The sequence below is a fragment of the Euprymna scolopes genome, chromosome 40, assembly GCF_053919585.1.
Source record: "Euprymna scolopes isolate OS-2025 chromosome 40, ASM5391958v1, whole genome shotgun sequence".
Classification (NCBI taxonomy): Eukaryota; Metazoa; Mollusca; class Cephalopoda; order Sepiida; family Sepiolidae; genus Euprymna; species Euprymna scolopes.
The window spans coordinates 50,829,667-50,845,212 of NC_136521.1; the positions used below are offsets into that span (position 1 = coordinate 50,829,667).

General features: G+C 35.6%; 1 protein-coding gene across 1 annotated transcript in view; it reads right to left on the reverse strand.

Annotated features, from left to right (window-relative positions):
* LOC145265559 (ubiquitin carboxyl-terminal hydrolase 19-like) overlaps positions 1-15,546 on the reverse strand; it is a 110,297-nt gene that overhangs the window by 47,745 nt on the left and 47,006 nt on the right. The window contains exons 7-11 of the mRNA XM_080121534.1: positions 14,358-14,429; positions 11,912-12,027; positions 6,998-7,293; positions 5,839-5,998; positions 3,336-3,469 (exon numbers count right to left, since the gene is read on the reverse strand). Coding sequence (XP_079977660.1) covers positions 3,336-3,469; positions 5,839-5,998; positions 6,998-7,293; positions 11,912-12,027; positions 14,358-14,429 — 778 coding nt within the window. The remainder of the gene's footprint in view (positions 1-3,335; positions 3,470-5,838; positions 5,999-6,997; positions 7,294-11,911; positions 12,028-14,357; positions 14,430-15,546) is intronic.

Sequence of the window (15,546 nt, forward strand, 5' to 3'; positions counted from 1 at the left end):
TTCTCTCTCCTCTGATCTTGAGCACGTGGTACAATGGGGGAAAAGGTGGCTGGTCACTTTTAATGCATCCCAAACCAAGCTTCTATCTTTACATCATCAATGCTCTGATCCACATCTGGCATCAATTGAAATGGATGGCTCTTGTCTTGGAGAGGCTCCATGTTTTGACAAGCTTCTGGGTTTGACCTTTACTCCTGATCTGAAATGGAACACGTACATCAAATCTGTTGCCAGGGACGCTGGGAAAATGGTGGGATCCTTCTACCGCTCCAGAAGATATCTCACTACTGATGCAATTCTCTATCTGTATAAAAGCCAAGTACGTCCAAGGATGGAGTACTGCTGCCACATATGGGCAGGAGCTGCTAAAAACAGCCTATCCTGCCTTGACAGAGTACAAAATAGACTTCGTGGTTTAGTGGGGGGTGCCCTTTTCTCTTCCCTGCAACCTCTCTCCCACAGAAGAGACGTTGCGAGCCTGTCTTTGTTTTATCGCAATTTCCATGGCAGGTGCTCGTCTGAGCTCCAATCCCTCGTCCCCCCTCGCCAATCTTTCACGAGAAACACCCGTCTGGCTGAAACTACTGTCAATAATTTTCCCCACTCTTTATCTGTGCCTAAATCCAAACGTAGATTCTATGAGCAAAGCTTCTTTCTTAGAACTGCACGCCAGTGGAACTCTCTGCCGCTTGCCTGTTTCCCACCTGACTACAACTTGGACGTCTTCAAGTTCAACATAAACAAACTCCTGACAAACCGCCCCCTTAAGTAAGACACTCTATCAAAACCAATACTAATGATTACTACAATACTATCTCATTGATTACTGTATTCGCAATAACCCTTATCAAGGCCCGAAGGCCACTCAGGGATAAGTGGTGACCCCCATGTAAAAAAAATAAATAAATAAATATATATATATATATATATATACACACATATATATATATATATATATATATATACAGAGAGAGATAGATAGATATATAGAGATAGGTGTATAGATTGATAAAATACATACTTCAAAATGTATATTTTTTAAATAAAATTTATTTCAGAAGCCAACAACTTAAAAATATATATATTTCAAAAATATATATTTAGACAATTCCAAAATCTTTCCCTATTCCTATAAATTATCAATTTGGTTCTAAATTTCTGATTCCAATACAAGTACGAATTCCGTTTCTTTTAAAATTTCTTAACAGTTAATTAAAGATTCAGATGCTTTTTAAAAAATGTTTAAATGGCTATACATTTCTATATTACATATATTGCTAAATATTTTTCTCTAAATTTTTCCTTGTAATTGATTGAAAATTGTGAGACAAGACTTGTTTTTCTTTTAAAACTAATCTCATTTGCATTTGGTCGTCGTCAATGTTATTTGAAATTTAAACGATTAAAAAGAATGGTACGCAAAATAAGAAAACAGTTTAGGAACAGAATAGTTCACAAAGTCTGTCTCATGTCAAGAATGAGTTTGTACATAATTTTACTATTTAGAAAACCATTCTTAAGATTGTGACAGGTCTCTTAACTATTCTCTACCTTCCCTCTATGAAGACATGTTAATTTTTCTAACAATTATTAAGATTTGGTCTTATTAAACTGATTTGCATTACTATGAAAAAAAAAAAACAGGATACAAATAACAATAATAATAGTAATCATAATAATAATCGTAACTAACAGGACCTGTGGAAATTACAACTTGTTTATTAATGTAAGTAAAAAATTTTAAATTCAAGTAAAACTGGTTTATTAATCTAAACAAAATAAATAAAAAAAGTAAATAAACTTTAACAATAAAACAATATCAATTAACCAAATGCAAAAAGTAAATAAACTTGTTGATTAACATAAAAAAAAAAAAAAAAAAAAAAAAAAAAAAACTTGTATAGTTTAATCAAGACATTAAAAAATGAAAATATTGGAAAAAAAAAAAGGTTATATTGTACGTATCCGTTTTGAACTGAATATCTCCGGGAAAAGATTATTTAAAAGAGTAACTTATCTTGCCATTGCCAACATTTATTTGTTAGATATTTGACTTTTTTACCACTTTTTCGTACCTCTGTGGATTGTAAAACCCGATATTTTCATTTCAGCAGAGGTATTTACATCATTTAGTGTTTTATTTATTTACTAGCGGAGGTGTAAAAAAGTTCTGCAACGCAGGTGGGCTCGGATCCGAACCCTTGAGGTCAATAGGCTGATAATTTACCGCCAAACTACGCGGGCAGAGAACTGAGAATGGATAAAGTTAAGCGATTAAAAAGTTAAGCGATTAAAAAGTTAAGCGATTAAAAAGTTAAGCGATTAAAAAGTTAAGCGATTAAAAAGTTAAGCGATTAAAAAGTTAAGCGATTAAAAAGTTAAGCGATTAAAAAGTTAAGCGATTAAAAAGTTAAGCGATTAAAAAGTTAAGCGATTAAAAAGTTAAGCGATTAAAAAGTTAAGCGATTAAAAAGTTAAGCGATTAAAAAGTTAAGCGATTAAAAAGTTAAGCGATTAAAAAGTTAAGCGATTAAAAAGTTAAGCGATTAAAAAGTTAAGCGATTAAAAAGTTAAGCGATTAAAAAGTTAAGCGATTAAAAAGTTAAGCGATTAAAAAGTTAAGCGATTAAAAAGTTAAGCGATTAAAAAGTTAAGCGATTAAAAAGTTAAGCGATTAAAAAGTTAAACGATTAAAAAGTTAAACGATTAAAAAGTTAAACGATTAAAAAGTTAAACGATTAAAAAGTTAAACGACAGGTGAATGAATTTAATGAGGTCAAACATCACGCCATAAGGGATGAAACGCACTTAACTTTGGCTGCGAGCCAATTTCTGCATGTTGTTTGTTTCCCCCAAGATGCTGGGGAAAACCAGCTCCCCATAAAAAGGGAGTGTCTAAATGAATAGCAATTGTCTGACATGACAGGTTTTAGGCGCATTGATCAAACCTCATTGCTTTCTGGATGTTCTGAGCACAAGTGCGAGGAAGGCTCATTTTGGTACAGGTTCAGTTTCGCTTATATACGACAAAGCCAAATAAACACGCGGAGACTAAGAAATACTGCGAAAATAGCATGTAAAATTCACCCAAATAAAAGATACACACCAACCCCTTCCGTAAATCATAGATATTATAAATGTGCTAAAAAATAGTAACCAGCCCGAGCGCCCCCACCCCCACCTCCAAAGGCCTTTGCCGTACATACACAAAAAATGCACACACACACACACTCTAACACACATTTTGCCTATATATATATAAGATGTTTTTTTTAATATAGGAAAAATTCTGGACAAGAAAAAGTAAATAAAACGATTTGACATTTTTGGTTTACCTTTAGTTTAGAAGGTGCATGTGAAGTGTGTTTTCCAGTCCAGAGCATTCGGAGAAGAACAGCGAATGCAGAGGCCAACTGACCCCCACTGCCCAAAGGATTTTCAGCATTGATTTCTTTCTGAAATGCATTATCTAAAAAAAAAAAAAAGAAAAGAAAAGTCTTTATTAAAGGTTTTCCAAATTCAACCAAATTTAAAAAAGTACAAAAAAATCTTTAATACAATATATGGTGAGAAGGAACATAGGTTTATACACCCGGGATTGCAGTCTCTCAATACACATCATCTCTAGATTTGTAGTCAAATACAGATTTTTAGGTGCTTCTATATTATAAAAACGAAAAAATATTGCATTTCAAGTGACATAAATGGTACCTATGTAATTGCCAGGTCTCAAATAGTAACATATCCAAAAATTACGAAAAACGATAAGGTAGAAAATTAATTATTCATGAAAAAAGATATTTGTAAAATCTAGCCATTTGGATTCAAAATCTACCAATTTGATTTGGAGAGTTAACAAGGGAGGTAATGAAGTTTTCAATTTCTCAGCAATCTTATGCCAATTTTGGAAAAGTAACTTCAAAAAGTTTTGAAAACAAGTGTAACATTGTGACCCTTTGGCTGTGATCATAGCGTAGTACCTGTGTTAACTGTAGCAGGCAGGGCCAAGGGTCAAAACATCATTATTTTATTAATTGATTTGAACAACGGCTGGATCAATTATTATGATTCGAAAAATAAACAATTCGATTGGGAAAACGTGATTGACAACCGAAATAATAAACAACTACAAAAAGAATGTGATTTTAGAAAATACAGGAAAACATAATTTTTGGTTTGAATAAACAAATAAGATTTATGTTATGTCAGCGGTTGGGATCTTAGACACGTGACGAGATGTAGACATGGGGAGATTCTAACCAGTCGTTAGCTGAACATCAAAGAGAACGGACGACTCAAGGGGAGTTGGTCTCTCTCCATTGACGCAGGAAACAGCGTTTTCTCAGGCACCTTTTTTAAATTAACGTTTTGTTAAATGATTTGGGTTTCTCTTACAGCAAGTTCATCACATCTTCCTAATCATCTTTGCCGATGGGGAGGGGGGAGGGTTTACATAAGACATTCATATGCTTTGATGTCGAACATCCAAGAGACAGTCTGTTATATTTCTCTGATGGCTGAACCATCAAATGTTTTTTAAAGTTTATTAATTTTATTTATTGCGAAACTATTATCCTCATCTTTTTTTTTGTTGAGAAAAGATGAGGATAAGTGTCCGCAATAAATAAAAATTAATAGATAATACTCGTCTCAATGAATTCCAATTAAATGTTTTTTAAGTCTATTTAATTTCAAAAAAAAAAAAAAAAAAAAAAAAAAAAATTGTCATTTTTTGATTTATATACTCATTGACGATAATAAAAACACACACACAGCTGGTTATAAAAATATTTCATTTATTTGTAAATATAACCTTTCTGTTTTCAAATGACAGATTGACAAGTCTAATAGCGTGCGTGACAGGGTTGATAGTGGTGTTGTGCCAGAAGAAGGTGTTGCTAGCACCCTCTTGCGTCGCTATATCGACTGTCTCTCCTTCTCTGTATCTCTTTTTTATATGGCCTAAATGATGACATTCCAATCTGTATTGTTTCCAAAAATGTAGTCACTTGCTGACCAGGTATTTTGCGTCCTAAAATTTGACCCTCCTTTGATGTCTCCCAGGCTTTGCATACAGACATGACCGACTTTGTTTGCCACCCTCTCTTGGACTTTGCATCCCAACTTGTGACCGACTTTTCGTTTGATGACACTCCCCAAGGATCTATCATACCTACTTGCCATGTCCCTTCCTGGACACGACAACTTTCTGTACACATCAACCACACGAAAAAAATTTTTTCTTACGTGGAAAACAACAAGATAATACCAAAGTAAAAATGAATCAATGCGACTCCTTCAAGCTTTGGTATTTTCAATAGCAACATAGGGACCAGAATGTTGGGTCTTGAAAAAAGTCGACAATTGGAAAATTGCTGATTTTGAATTGTGGTGCTACCGTAAACTTCTTTGTGTAAGCTGGGTGGATAAACGTACTAACGAATGGGTTCTGGTGAAGACTGGACAATGCCGAAGACTGCTAGATAACATCAATGACAGGAAATTGCAGTTTTTGGGATATGTGACCAGAACAGACAGCCTAACAAAAGATCTGTTCTTTAGTACAACACCTGACAAAAAAGGATGCGGAAGACCAAAATTAAGAATGTCAGATAACATGAAGGACATCGCAGACATTAAGATGGTCAAGTTGCTCAGAATGGCGCAGAACTGAAATCAATGGCGAGGATTCATGAAGAGTGCCACAGCTGTGAGTAATGAGAGAGAAGAATGAATTGCGTGCAACCAACCAATGGACATGGCCAGTTCTTCAAGAAGTGTGATGCCACATATAAAAAAAATGCGGACAAAGTAAAAACGTCGAAATAAATAACTCACCCAAGAAATAGTCTCTGAACTCTCGTGTATTTGCCAAGCATTGAAGAACGCTATTCATGAAACAGGTGTTGCCAAGATTATCGAGCCCCGTGAAGCCTGGACTCACCACTTGATCCAAGTCCTTCAATTTATTCATCGGCGATACCTTGCAAGTGGGTTTCTGAAAGTGGATAAAAATAAATAGCAAATAAATATCCTATATTATTTAATATTGCCGTCACCGTGATATAAATATTGTTTAAAATTTAAATTTAAATATGCAAGTACACGTTTCGAAAAAATCAAATCAAATGTTTCATCCAATGCTAGTAGGCATGGAATCTTTCAAGTTTTTTCTAACGGCTGAAGATACTTGATGCTTCGCCACGGCTATCAAGGGTATTTTTTATCGTAACTCCACCACTAGATGGGTTGCCTATCACGGCTTAAGAGAGGCCCATTTACCCTTGGGAGAAGGATAGATTGCGCCAGTTTCCCAACCTGGTATTTTTACCTTGCAGTACATACAGCGCCTCGCCCTCCCAAATGGTCACCCATCTGGTACTGACTGAGGACAGAAAAGGTGAAGTGTAGCATCAGAACAGATACTACACTGTGATCTTATAGTTAAAAGAAAATCTTACTATGCATTTGTCCCCATTTTACTATGGACTGGAGGTCATTTCTCTAAGGTTTCAGATATTGCCTTGGATACATGAATGATTAATTTTCTCCCCGTATAAATAGAGTATGGTGGCCTCAGTAAACATACCCATCACAGAGATTGTTTATGAAAATTCGGAATAATTACGATTACAGAAGGGGGAAGGAGTTGCAGGTTGCAGAGGGGATGGTTGGCTGTTTGAGTTTTTGAAGATATCAAAGGAAAGTCTGTAAGATCCAGGTGCCCCGGAAATAACGTCAAAGTCAAAATGGAGGTGTAATATACCCAGAAGTTAGGTCAACGGGACCGACCAACATTACACAATGCGTGGTGGAATGTTCTGACACCATCCATGCCAATAAAATAGAGGCAGCAGACGACGAGAGGAAGAACCTTTAAGATTGTATTTTAGTTTGACAAATTCATTCATAATTATTATCGATTAGGCCAATAGTCCCCTACAGCCTAAACGTTTTACAAAGTGAATCCAAAACTCAAATTTTTGTCAATAATTACCTGGCTTGCAACTAAAGAGTTCTGTCTGTTACAAGAACCTGCAAGGGTAAATGCATCTCCCCCAGCTGTCCGATTATCAGTCACGGTGACAGGTGGGGTGGTGTTCATATCCTGGACATCATCAACTGCGACTCCATTACCGCTGCTGGTATTCACAGGAAGTGAGGCACTACTTACTGCAGAATTCGAACCAACACTACAACTTCCCATTTCAACATTAGGAAGACTGATGGCTGGCTTCTGCTTTGTAGTCGACTGCCAATCAGACGAACGCTGAGGAGGACCGCTCAAACTCTCTACAAAATAACGAAAAAAGAAAATTTAGTTTTATAAATAAAATCGATTGTTACACTTTTTTTAACAATCACACAAAAAAAAAAAAAAACGGTGCTAGTGCACTTATGGATCCGTGCTATTTTTAAAATAGTATTTTCAAGTTGAATTAAAGTTTTACAATGTCTGTTTTTATTAAACTTTTAGGTGAAAGTACAGAATAGGTTGGTTGGTTGTTTTTGTTTTACGGCATATCAACCCTTTACGGGTTATTTAATGCCGAATCCAAAGATTTTGAAGAAAAAATTTTTTTAATAGAATATATTTGTTGTTTTCACGTCGGTTTCTATTTAACCTAGTTGGGACCCTAACAGGTACTACCACTCCGGGTCAGAGTGGACCTGGGAGCAATGGTAATTAAAGGGTGGCTCCACACTCCCCAAAACCCACAAGCTGGGGCCTCACCACTGGATATAGTTTAAGGTCATATCAAGGACCCCCATTGAGGGACTTTTACCCTCTGCAGGGGGGCAGTCGGCGTATTCTAATGCCCCACCGACAGGGCCACAGAATAGGTAGACAACACCCTCCCGTCCCCATGTTAAGAATGGCTTTCAAAATAACATAATTATTTCAGCACGGATCAATAAGTGCATGAGTACCACAAAAACAATCTTTAAACGCATCATTGCTTTCATCAGATGGATCAGAGATGACCGTTTACGACTTCAAATATCTAAGAGGCTATTCCGAAAGCAAACATGATATGAATATTAGGATCACTCAAGCATAGGGTGCACCTAATTCTTAAGAGAAAGTATGGAAATCTCCAATCAAGAGAGTCACAAATCTGATAGGCCCTAAACTGGCATCTAAACTTCAGCCTCTGTCCCATCGTCGAAACGTTGCATCCCTCTGCCTGTTCTACAAGTATTATAATGGTGAATGCTCTGAAGAACTGCAAGCACTTGTGCCCCCACGACGTGAACACCCTCGACAGACCCGACAAGCTGCAAAATCCCACCCCCACACTGTAGAGATCCCTAGATGTAAAAGATCTTTCTACTCCGGTAGTTTCTTAGCCAGAACTGCTAGACTTTGGAATTCCATTCCAGGTCACTGCTTCCCCAACTGTACTGACATGCATAAGTTCAAGTGCAACGTGAACCAACATCTCGCTGCCCTAATCCCTACATAGTACCCCAGTAGATGTTTCCCCTGATAGTAGCCCCCTACACCAAAGTGGCAATATGCCTTGTTTGGGGTGAAAATGTAATAAAAAAAAAAAAAAAAAAAAAAAGAAAGAAAGAAACCAAGACCAAGGTCTTCAATGCCTGCATAGAGTCAATCCATCTGTACGGCTCAGAATCATGGACGCAAAGCGTATCACACCGAAAACATCTCGATAGTAAGTATACAGGAATGCTTCGAGTAGAAAAGTCGCCCAACAAACAAGTCATTGTATGGTTCCCTACCTCCTGTTTCCAATATTGTGAGACAGAGAAGTCTAGCACTTGCCGGTCATATTAGTTGCCATGATTAACCGGCTGGAAAGCTCCTGCTTTGGACTCCAGATGAAAAAAAGGAGAGTTGGACGTCCATGTGTAACACTGAAACCCATTATTAGTCGCGTGCAAGCGACTCTATAAGTCGGTCCGTCGGTCTGTCCGTAACACTTTTATGCTTGGCCTTTTTGGTTAAAGTCTGTTGTTAATAGATGCTGTTCTTAGCTTTTTAAGCTTTTCTTCGCCTTTCGGCCAAGATCAAAGTGTAGTATCTGTTCCGGCAGATGCTGCAGGCTATGACTAGCTATGACTAGCAGAGACCAGATGTGGGGGCAACCCCACATGCCTGACCTTTAACCAGCTCCCATTTCCCATCTCTCGGGAGCTGGTCCCCTTTTTCCCTTCCCCCTCCCTTCACTCCTCACATTAAAAATCGGCCTTGTGCCTAATTTGCTCGGTGGGGGAGCAAATAAATACCATCTGTTCTTACTACATGCTTTACTTATGTCTGTAACTTTATGATATAAAGTGGGGGATCACTTTTCTATATTAATTTAATGTAAAATGATCACCCACTTTACAACCAGTCAGTCTCAAAGCCATTCAAGTCATTCTCCAGATCATTCAAGTTGCTTTTGAAGGAGTCCAGTTATTTATTTAAGTCATTTCAGCCCATTTTTCGGTCATTTTAGTTCATCTTTAAGAATTTCATGTCAATCCTACATTCACGCATTCATTCATTACACGAGAGCACGTGACTAATGGCTATCGGCCTTGTTGAAGAGGAAACTGGTCTGGCAGAAACTGAGTTGGTTGCTGCAATGGCCGACCGAGAACTCAAGCAATTGGTTTTGTTTACATTTCACCTACGCCTACTGGCATTGGATGAAACAACGGTACTTGTACAGTTTAATCAAGATATTAAAAAATGAAAATATTGAAAAAATTGTACGTATCCATTTTGGACTGAAGATCTCAAAAAAAAAAAAAAAAAAATTTCATTCAATTTGATAGAGTAGTTTTCTTTTTACAGCGGAAAAACATGTTTTTATGACAGTGTGTTGAAGGTAGACATATTGGAATTTTTCGAACACGCCACGGGGAGATAACTCAATACAAAGCGCCGACACTCCCTCCCCATCTTTAATACTAGTTTTTTTTTCTGAAAATCAAACCTTTTGCTTGATATCAAACTGTTTTTTCGCTATACAAAAAAAAAAAAAAAAAAAAAAAAAATACTTGATGAAATTAAGTGAAATATTTTTTTTCGGAGAACTTCATTCCATAATGGATACGTACAATATAACCTTTTTTCGATATTTTCATTTTTTAATGTTTTGATTAAACTGTACAAGTACCGAAACAATCACATGACAGAAAAAAAAATTCAGGAAAGGCACCTAATTTTTTTAATATATTAATTTCTGGTGTTGAATTCCATCCAAATCTAACATGTTTGTTGCTCATTTTCTGCAAGAATAAGATGAGCTGAGACTTGTGCAGATGTTGAACCAGATATATCTATCTCATTTTTACTTACTTACAAGAACAGGCGACCTATTCTCATAACAAGATTAGCGACTCTCCCTTGAACCCTGTCCAGGAGGGAGAGACTAGTAGGAGGTGCACCAGCCCAAATGTGACAACAATACTCCATACATGGTCGAATGGTTGCCTTGTAGAGGACCAGTAACTTTTTAGCATGGTATTTGCCTGTAATATGACGTCAACTGCTCAGGTTTGCTTGTAATCTGATGTGAAATGCCGAGCAACGAGCAGACAATATTTGGATAAATATTGGAAGAGAAGAAAAAATCTACATGTTACATGGGAAGCATAGAGACTAACAGCATTAAGAATTTATTGTTGTTATACAAACAATTGCAGACGCCCAAAGAAGTAGTTTTTTTTGGGTCAAAATGAGAAATTAATCGGAAAAGAATTATATTACAATAAAAAAATAAAAATAAAATAAAAAAATGAAATCGTTTTTAAAAATCTTTTCTTACAATTTTCTTTGAAAAGAAAAATTTCCACAAAAAAACTACTTTAAGATAATTTGTTTTGAACAAAAAAATCTGCTTGCTAAACATCTATCAAAAATTAAAACAAAATAAATAAAAAAGGACCTTTCAACACATGGTTTCGCAAGAAGAGGGAAATAAGAGGGAAAGAGGTTGAAAATACAAAAAAAAGAAAGATAAAGGAAACAGGACAAAGAAAGGAAAAAAAGAGAAAGAAAGAGCAAAGAGAAAACTTGAAAGAAGCAAAGACAGAAAGAAAAAGAAACAGTACTTGTACAGTTTAGTCAAGACATTAAAAAATGAAAATATCGAAAAAAGTTTAAATTGTATGTATCCGTTATAGAACGAAGTTCTAAAAAAAAAAAAAAAAAATTCACTTAATTTCATCAAGTAGTTTTTTTTTTACAGCGGAAAAAAACGTTTTTATGAGAGCGCGTTGAAGGCGGCCATCTTGGATAAAAAAAAAGAATTGTTTGAATTTTAGAAATGGCAAAGGGTTGGTTGGTTGGTTGGTTGGTTGGTTGGTTGGTTGGTTGGTTGGTTGGTTGGTTGGTTGTTTTTGTTTTACGGCATATCAACCCTTTTCAGGTTATTTAATGCCGAATCCGGTGATTTTGAAGAAAATTTTTTTAATAGAATATATTTGTTTTTTGCAAGTCAGTTTCTATTTAACCCATAGTTGGGACCCTAACAGGTACTACCACTCCGGGTCAGAGTGGAGCTGGGAGCTATCGCAATTAAAGGGTGGCTCCACACTCTCCAGAGCCCACAAGCTGGGGCCTCACCATCGGATATAGTTTAAGGTCATATCCAGGACCAATGGCAAAGGGAGATAACTCCAGTTAAAGCGCTAGCACCCCTCCCCTCTCTAATACTAGCTTTTCTTCCTAAAAATCGAACATTTTGCTCGGTATCATAAATTGTTTTTCGCTGTAAAAAAAAAAAAAAAAAAAAAACTACTTGATGAAATTAAGTGAAATTTTTTTTTCAGAGAACTTCGTCCCATAACGGATGCATACAATTTAAACTTTTTACATTTTCATTTTTTAATGTCTTGACTAAACTGTACACGTACCAAAGAAACAAAAAAGAATAAGCAACAAGGAACTTACTTTTTTGTAGCGGAACTTCAAGTGCCCCCCATTTTAAGACTTCTTTCTTCATCAACGTGACTTCAATCAAGGCTCCTGTTACTCTGTGTTTACACTGCTGCGGTATGATTTCATTTCTGACAATGAAGCATGAAATAATATTTTTTAATTCCATACAAAATATACATCAGAACGATACAGAAAATTCAATAGAAATGTTGAAAAAAAGAATGACAAGCCTATTTGGAACATCCACGTAAAACCAGGAGTATAAGATTCTGAATTTTTTAGATGAGGGTTTTTCATATTATTTGGATCCTTCAGATAACGGTTCTCATCTCTAGTGCCATTTTCACGTTTCAGTCGATGTGATGTGACCTCTGACCCTCAGGTGTATCTTGTTGAACTCTGGAATGTTTCTGTCAAACTCGGGAATATTCTTCTGAGGGTTGAAGGTTCAATTCTCAGTGTGGACAACCGCAAAATATAACTTTGAATTAGTTAGGACCTCTATCTAGTCATGGCTGATGGCACGAGAGCATGCTACCCCCGTGAGGTAAATAAAGAGTTTTGTTTGAAATTCTGTGCAGATTCCACAGTTCCATCAGATATACCTGAAGAAGGCCAGAGGTTACACTGACCGAAACGTTGTGAAAATAGCACTCAAGATGAGAAAGTTTGATTGTTACAGACCAACAAAAATTCTATTTTACAGTTAAACGTTACAGACCAACAAAAATTCTATTTTACAGTTAAACGTTACAGACCAACAAAAATTCTATTTTACAGTTAAACGTTACAGACCAACAAAAATTCTATTTTACAGTTAAACGTTACAGACCAATGGAAAAATCTATTTCAAGCTTAATTGTTACAGGAAAGTCTTAAATTTAAGGTGTGACAGACGAATAGAACATAAAAAAGGAATACAAATAGGAATTAAAGCAAAATCTTTCTTTTCCTATTAGTTACACAAGATAAACCTACACGTATTCATTTCAAAATGAACGAAGTTTTTAGTTTTAGATTTTATTTTATATTGAGACACCACTGATCAAACATAAAAGCCACTCAAGGATAAAGGTTGATGAGATGGATAGATTGCCAGTTGAATGACGAAGAATTTTATGAGGGGATGCAACATGATGTATAGAAGTAAAACCCGGGAATTGAGGGTTGAGGACATGCATTGCATGGAGAGAAATGTTATGAGAATGATGAAATGCATGTGACAAAAGAGACAAAGAATTTACAGAAATTTTCAGCATTCATTTCGTCCACACAACCGTCACAAACTTTTAATCAATAATCACATCACAGCATTATAGCTTTGATGTTCGCAGTGCATCACACGTAAATTAATCAAGTAGTTTTATTTTTGGGGAACAATTTTTAAGCAATTAATGGGAATTTGTAGGCAGGAGAATAGAAATCAGCTCTTTGTTCTTATTTTGATGAAAACCGAAAAATTGAAATATTGAATTTCAAGTCAAACCAATCGTATCTACTGAACTGTCATGTCAGAGTAATGAACACATCCAAAAATTACGAAAAACGATGATGTAGAAAATTAATTATTAAAATAGTTTTCGGAGACAATTAGCTGACATTGAGCTTGGAAAAAAAATTAAAAAATAAAATAAATAAAAAAAAAAAATGGAGTTCTAGTTGAAACAGAAAGGATGGTAAATGTTTTCTTAAAACTGCAAATCTTTGGAAAATTTAACAAAACTTAATTTTCGCTAGTTGTGTTCAAAAACTTTTTCCATTAATAATTAATTTTCTACCTCATCATTTTGCGTAATTTTTGGATAGTTTCATTACTGTGACATGAAAATTCAGTAGATATTATTTTCACTTGAAATTCAATATTTCAATTTTAGAATTAAATTAAATTCAATTAAAGAAGAAAAAAGCCAAAAATCTTGCAAGTTACCCTTTTTTTCTTGAAACTTATGTCCACCCCTTGGGGAGCTATAAAGTTTGATTTACTTATTTAAAAATAAAACTACTTGGCCAATTTTTTTATTTTTACATAGACGTCACCACTTATCAAGGCCGATAGGCCACTCAAGGATAAGGGTTAAAGAGTGCACAGTAGTCAAAAAGACACTATAGTAATCGATAGTAATGGAAGTTCGGTAAATTTGTTAACTCAAGTGTAACGGCTCGCCAGAAACTTGTTTATGTTGGACTTGAAGACAACCATATTAGAGACAGCTGGAAAACGGAAGACAATTCCACAGGCGTGCAGTTCTAGGAAAAAAGTTTTGATCATGGAATCTACATTTAGGTTTAGGCACAGATAAAGAGTGGGGGGAATTATTGATAGTGTTTTTAGTATGCAATTATTTTTTAATATTTTTTCATCCAGTCATTGGTACATATACCAAAGATTTTTTTTTCATTTTTGTTGTTTTTTTAATATAGGGGGTTATTCTGGACAAGCACCAATAAAACTCCTTACTTGACATTTATCTTCCAACTAAACATAGTCTGCTCCGATGAGCCTTGATGTAGATCCAAGTATTTCTGATCACTGGAAAGAAAGAAAAACAGTTCACTGTTTAACATTTATGTAAAATTATCTTCTATATATATATAAAAGCAAAAATGTATGTGTGTTCGCCTTTTGCGTATGTCTTCAAAAGGCTTTTTTCCGGCGGATTCTGGAGGCCGTCACTCATTTTTAAAACTTTTTATATCACATCTAAATGATAAAATCTATGACTTAACAACGGTGGTCACCTCTCTATTTAATTTGCCCGATTTTGAAACGTTAATTATTCGACATTTTCGGATCTGCACGTGTTGCATTCGTTTTTTGGTATATATAAAAAAAAAAAAAAAAAAAAAACGAAACTATTCGGAATACTGGCCCACGGCCAGTGGTCTCTACAAAGCTATGTAACGTTTGGTCAATGTCGGCTTCGTCATATCAGACGGTTGCTTTAATTTCGAGACGAGAATAAACAGGGAGCTGTTTTTTTCCAAAGTTAGTTAAAAACAAACAAACCGGTTTACTGACCTCATTAAAAACTGTCCCGCAGAAAATGTTAACTGCTGAATAGCTATCGCGTACCATCGCCGCATGTGCATTAAGCTTTTTCGTATAAAAAAACAGACTCGCGTTAAATAAAACACTGTCCCGCACTCAAAGTTCACGTCAATAACTCGTCAAAAACGGGCACCTGTTTTTTTTGTTTCTTTTCATACTTTACTATTTTCCAACTGCGTGTCAAGGCTTCGTTTTTGTTTTTTTTATTTTTAACAACCAACGATTTTTCTTTTTATTTACCCAAAACCACACACACTTCCAAACACCCGGGCAACGTCGGGTACCCCTCACTAGTCTATAAATATAAAAGCGAAAATGTATGTATGTATGTATGTACGTACGCTTTTCCTCGATGTCCACAAAAGGCTTCTTTCAGAGAAGTGCTTGCTCGCTTCACAACTTCTTAAAACTTTTTATATCATCTATAAATTGTAATATCTCACACTTAACCATGGAGCTCGCCTGTCTATTTAATTTTATTGACTTTAAAACGTTAATTATCCCACATTTCCCGCATCGGCACGCGTTACATTCGGTTTTTGGTATAAACAAAAAGCGAAACTCGACTAATTACTGGTCGAAAGTCAGTGGTCTCTAG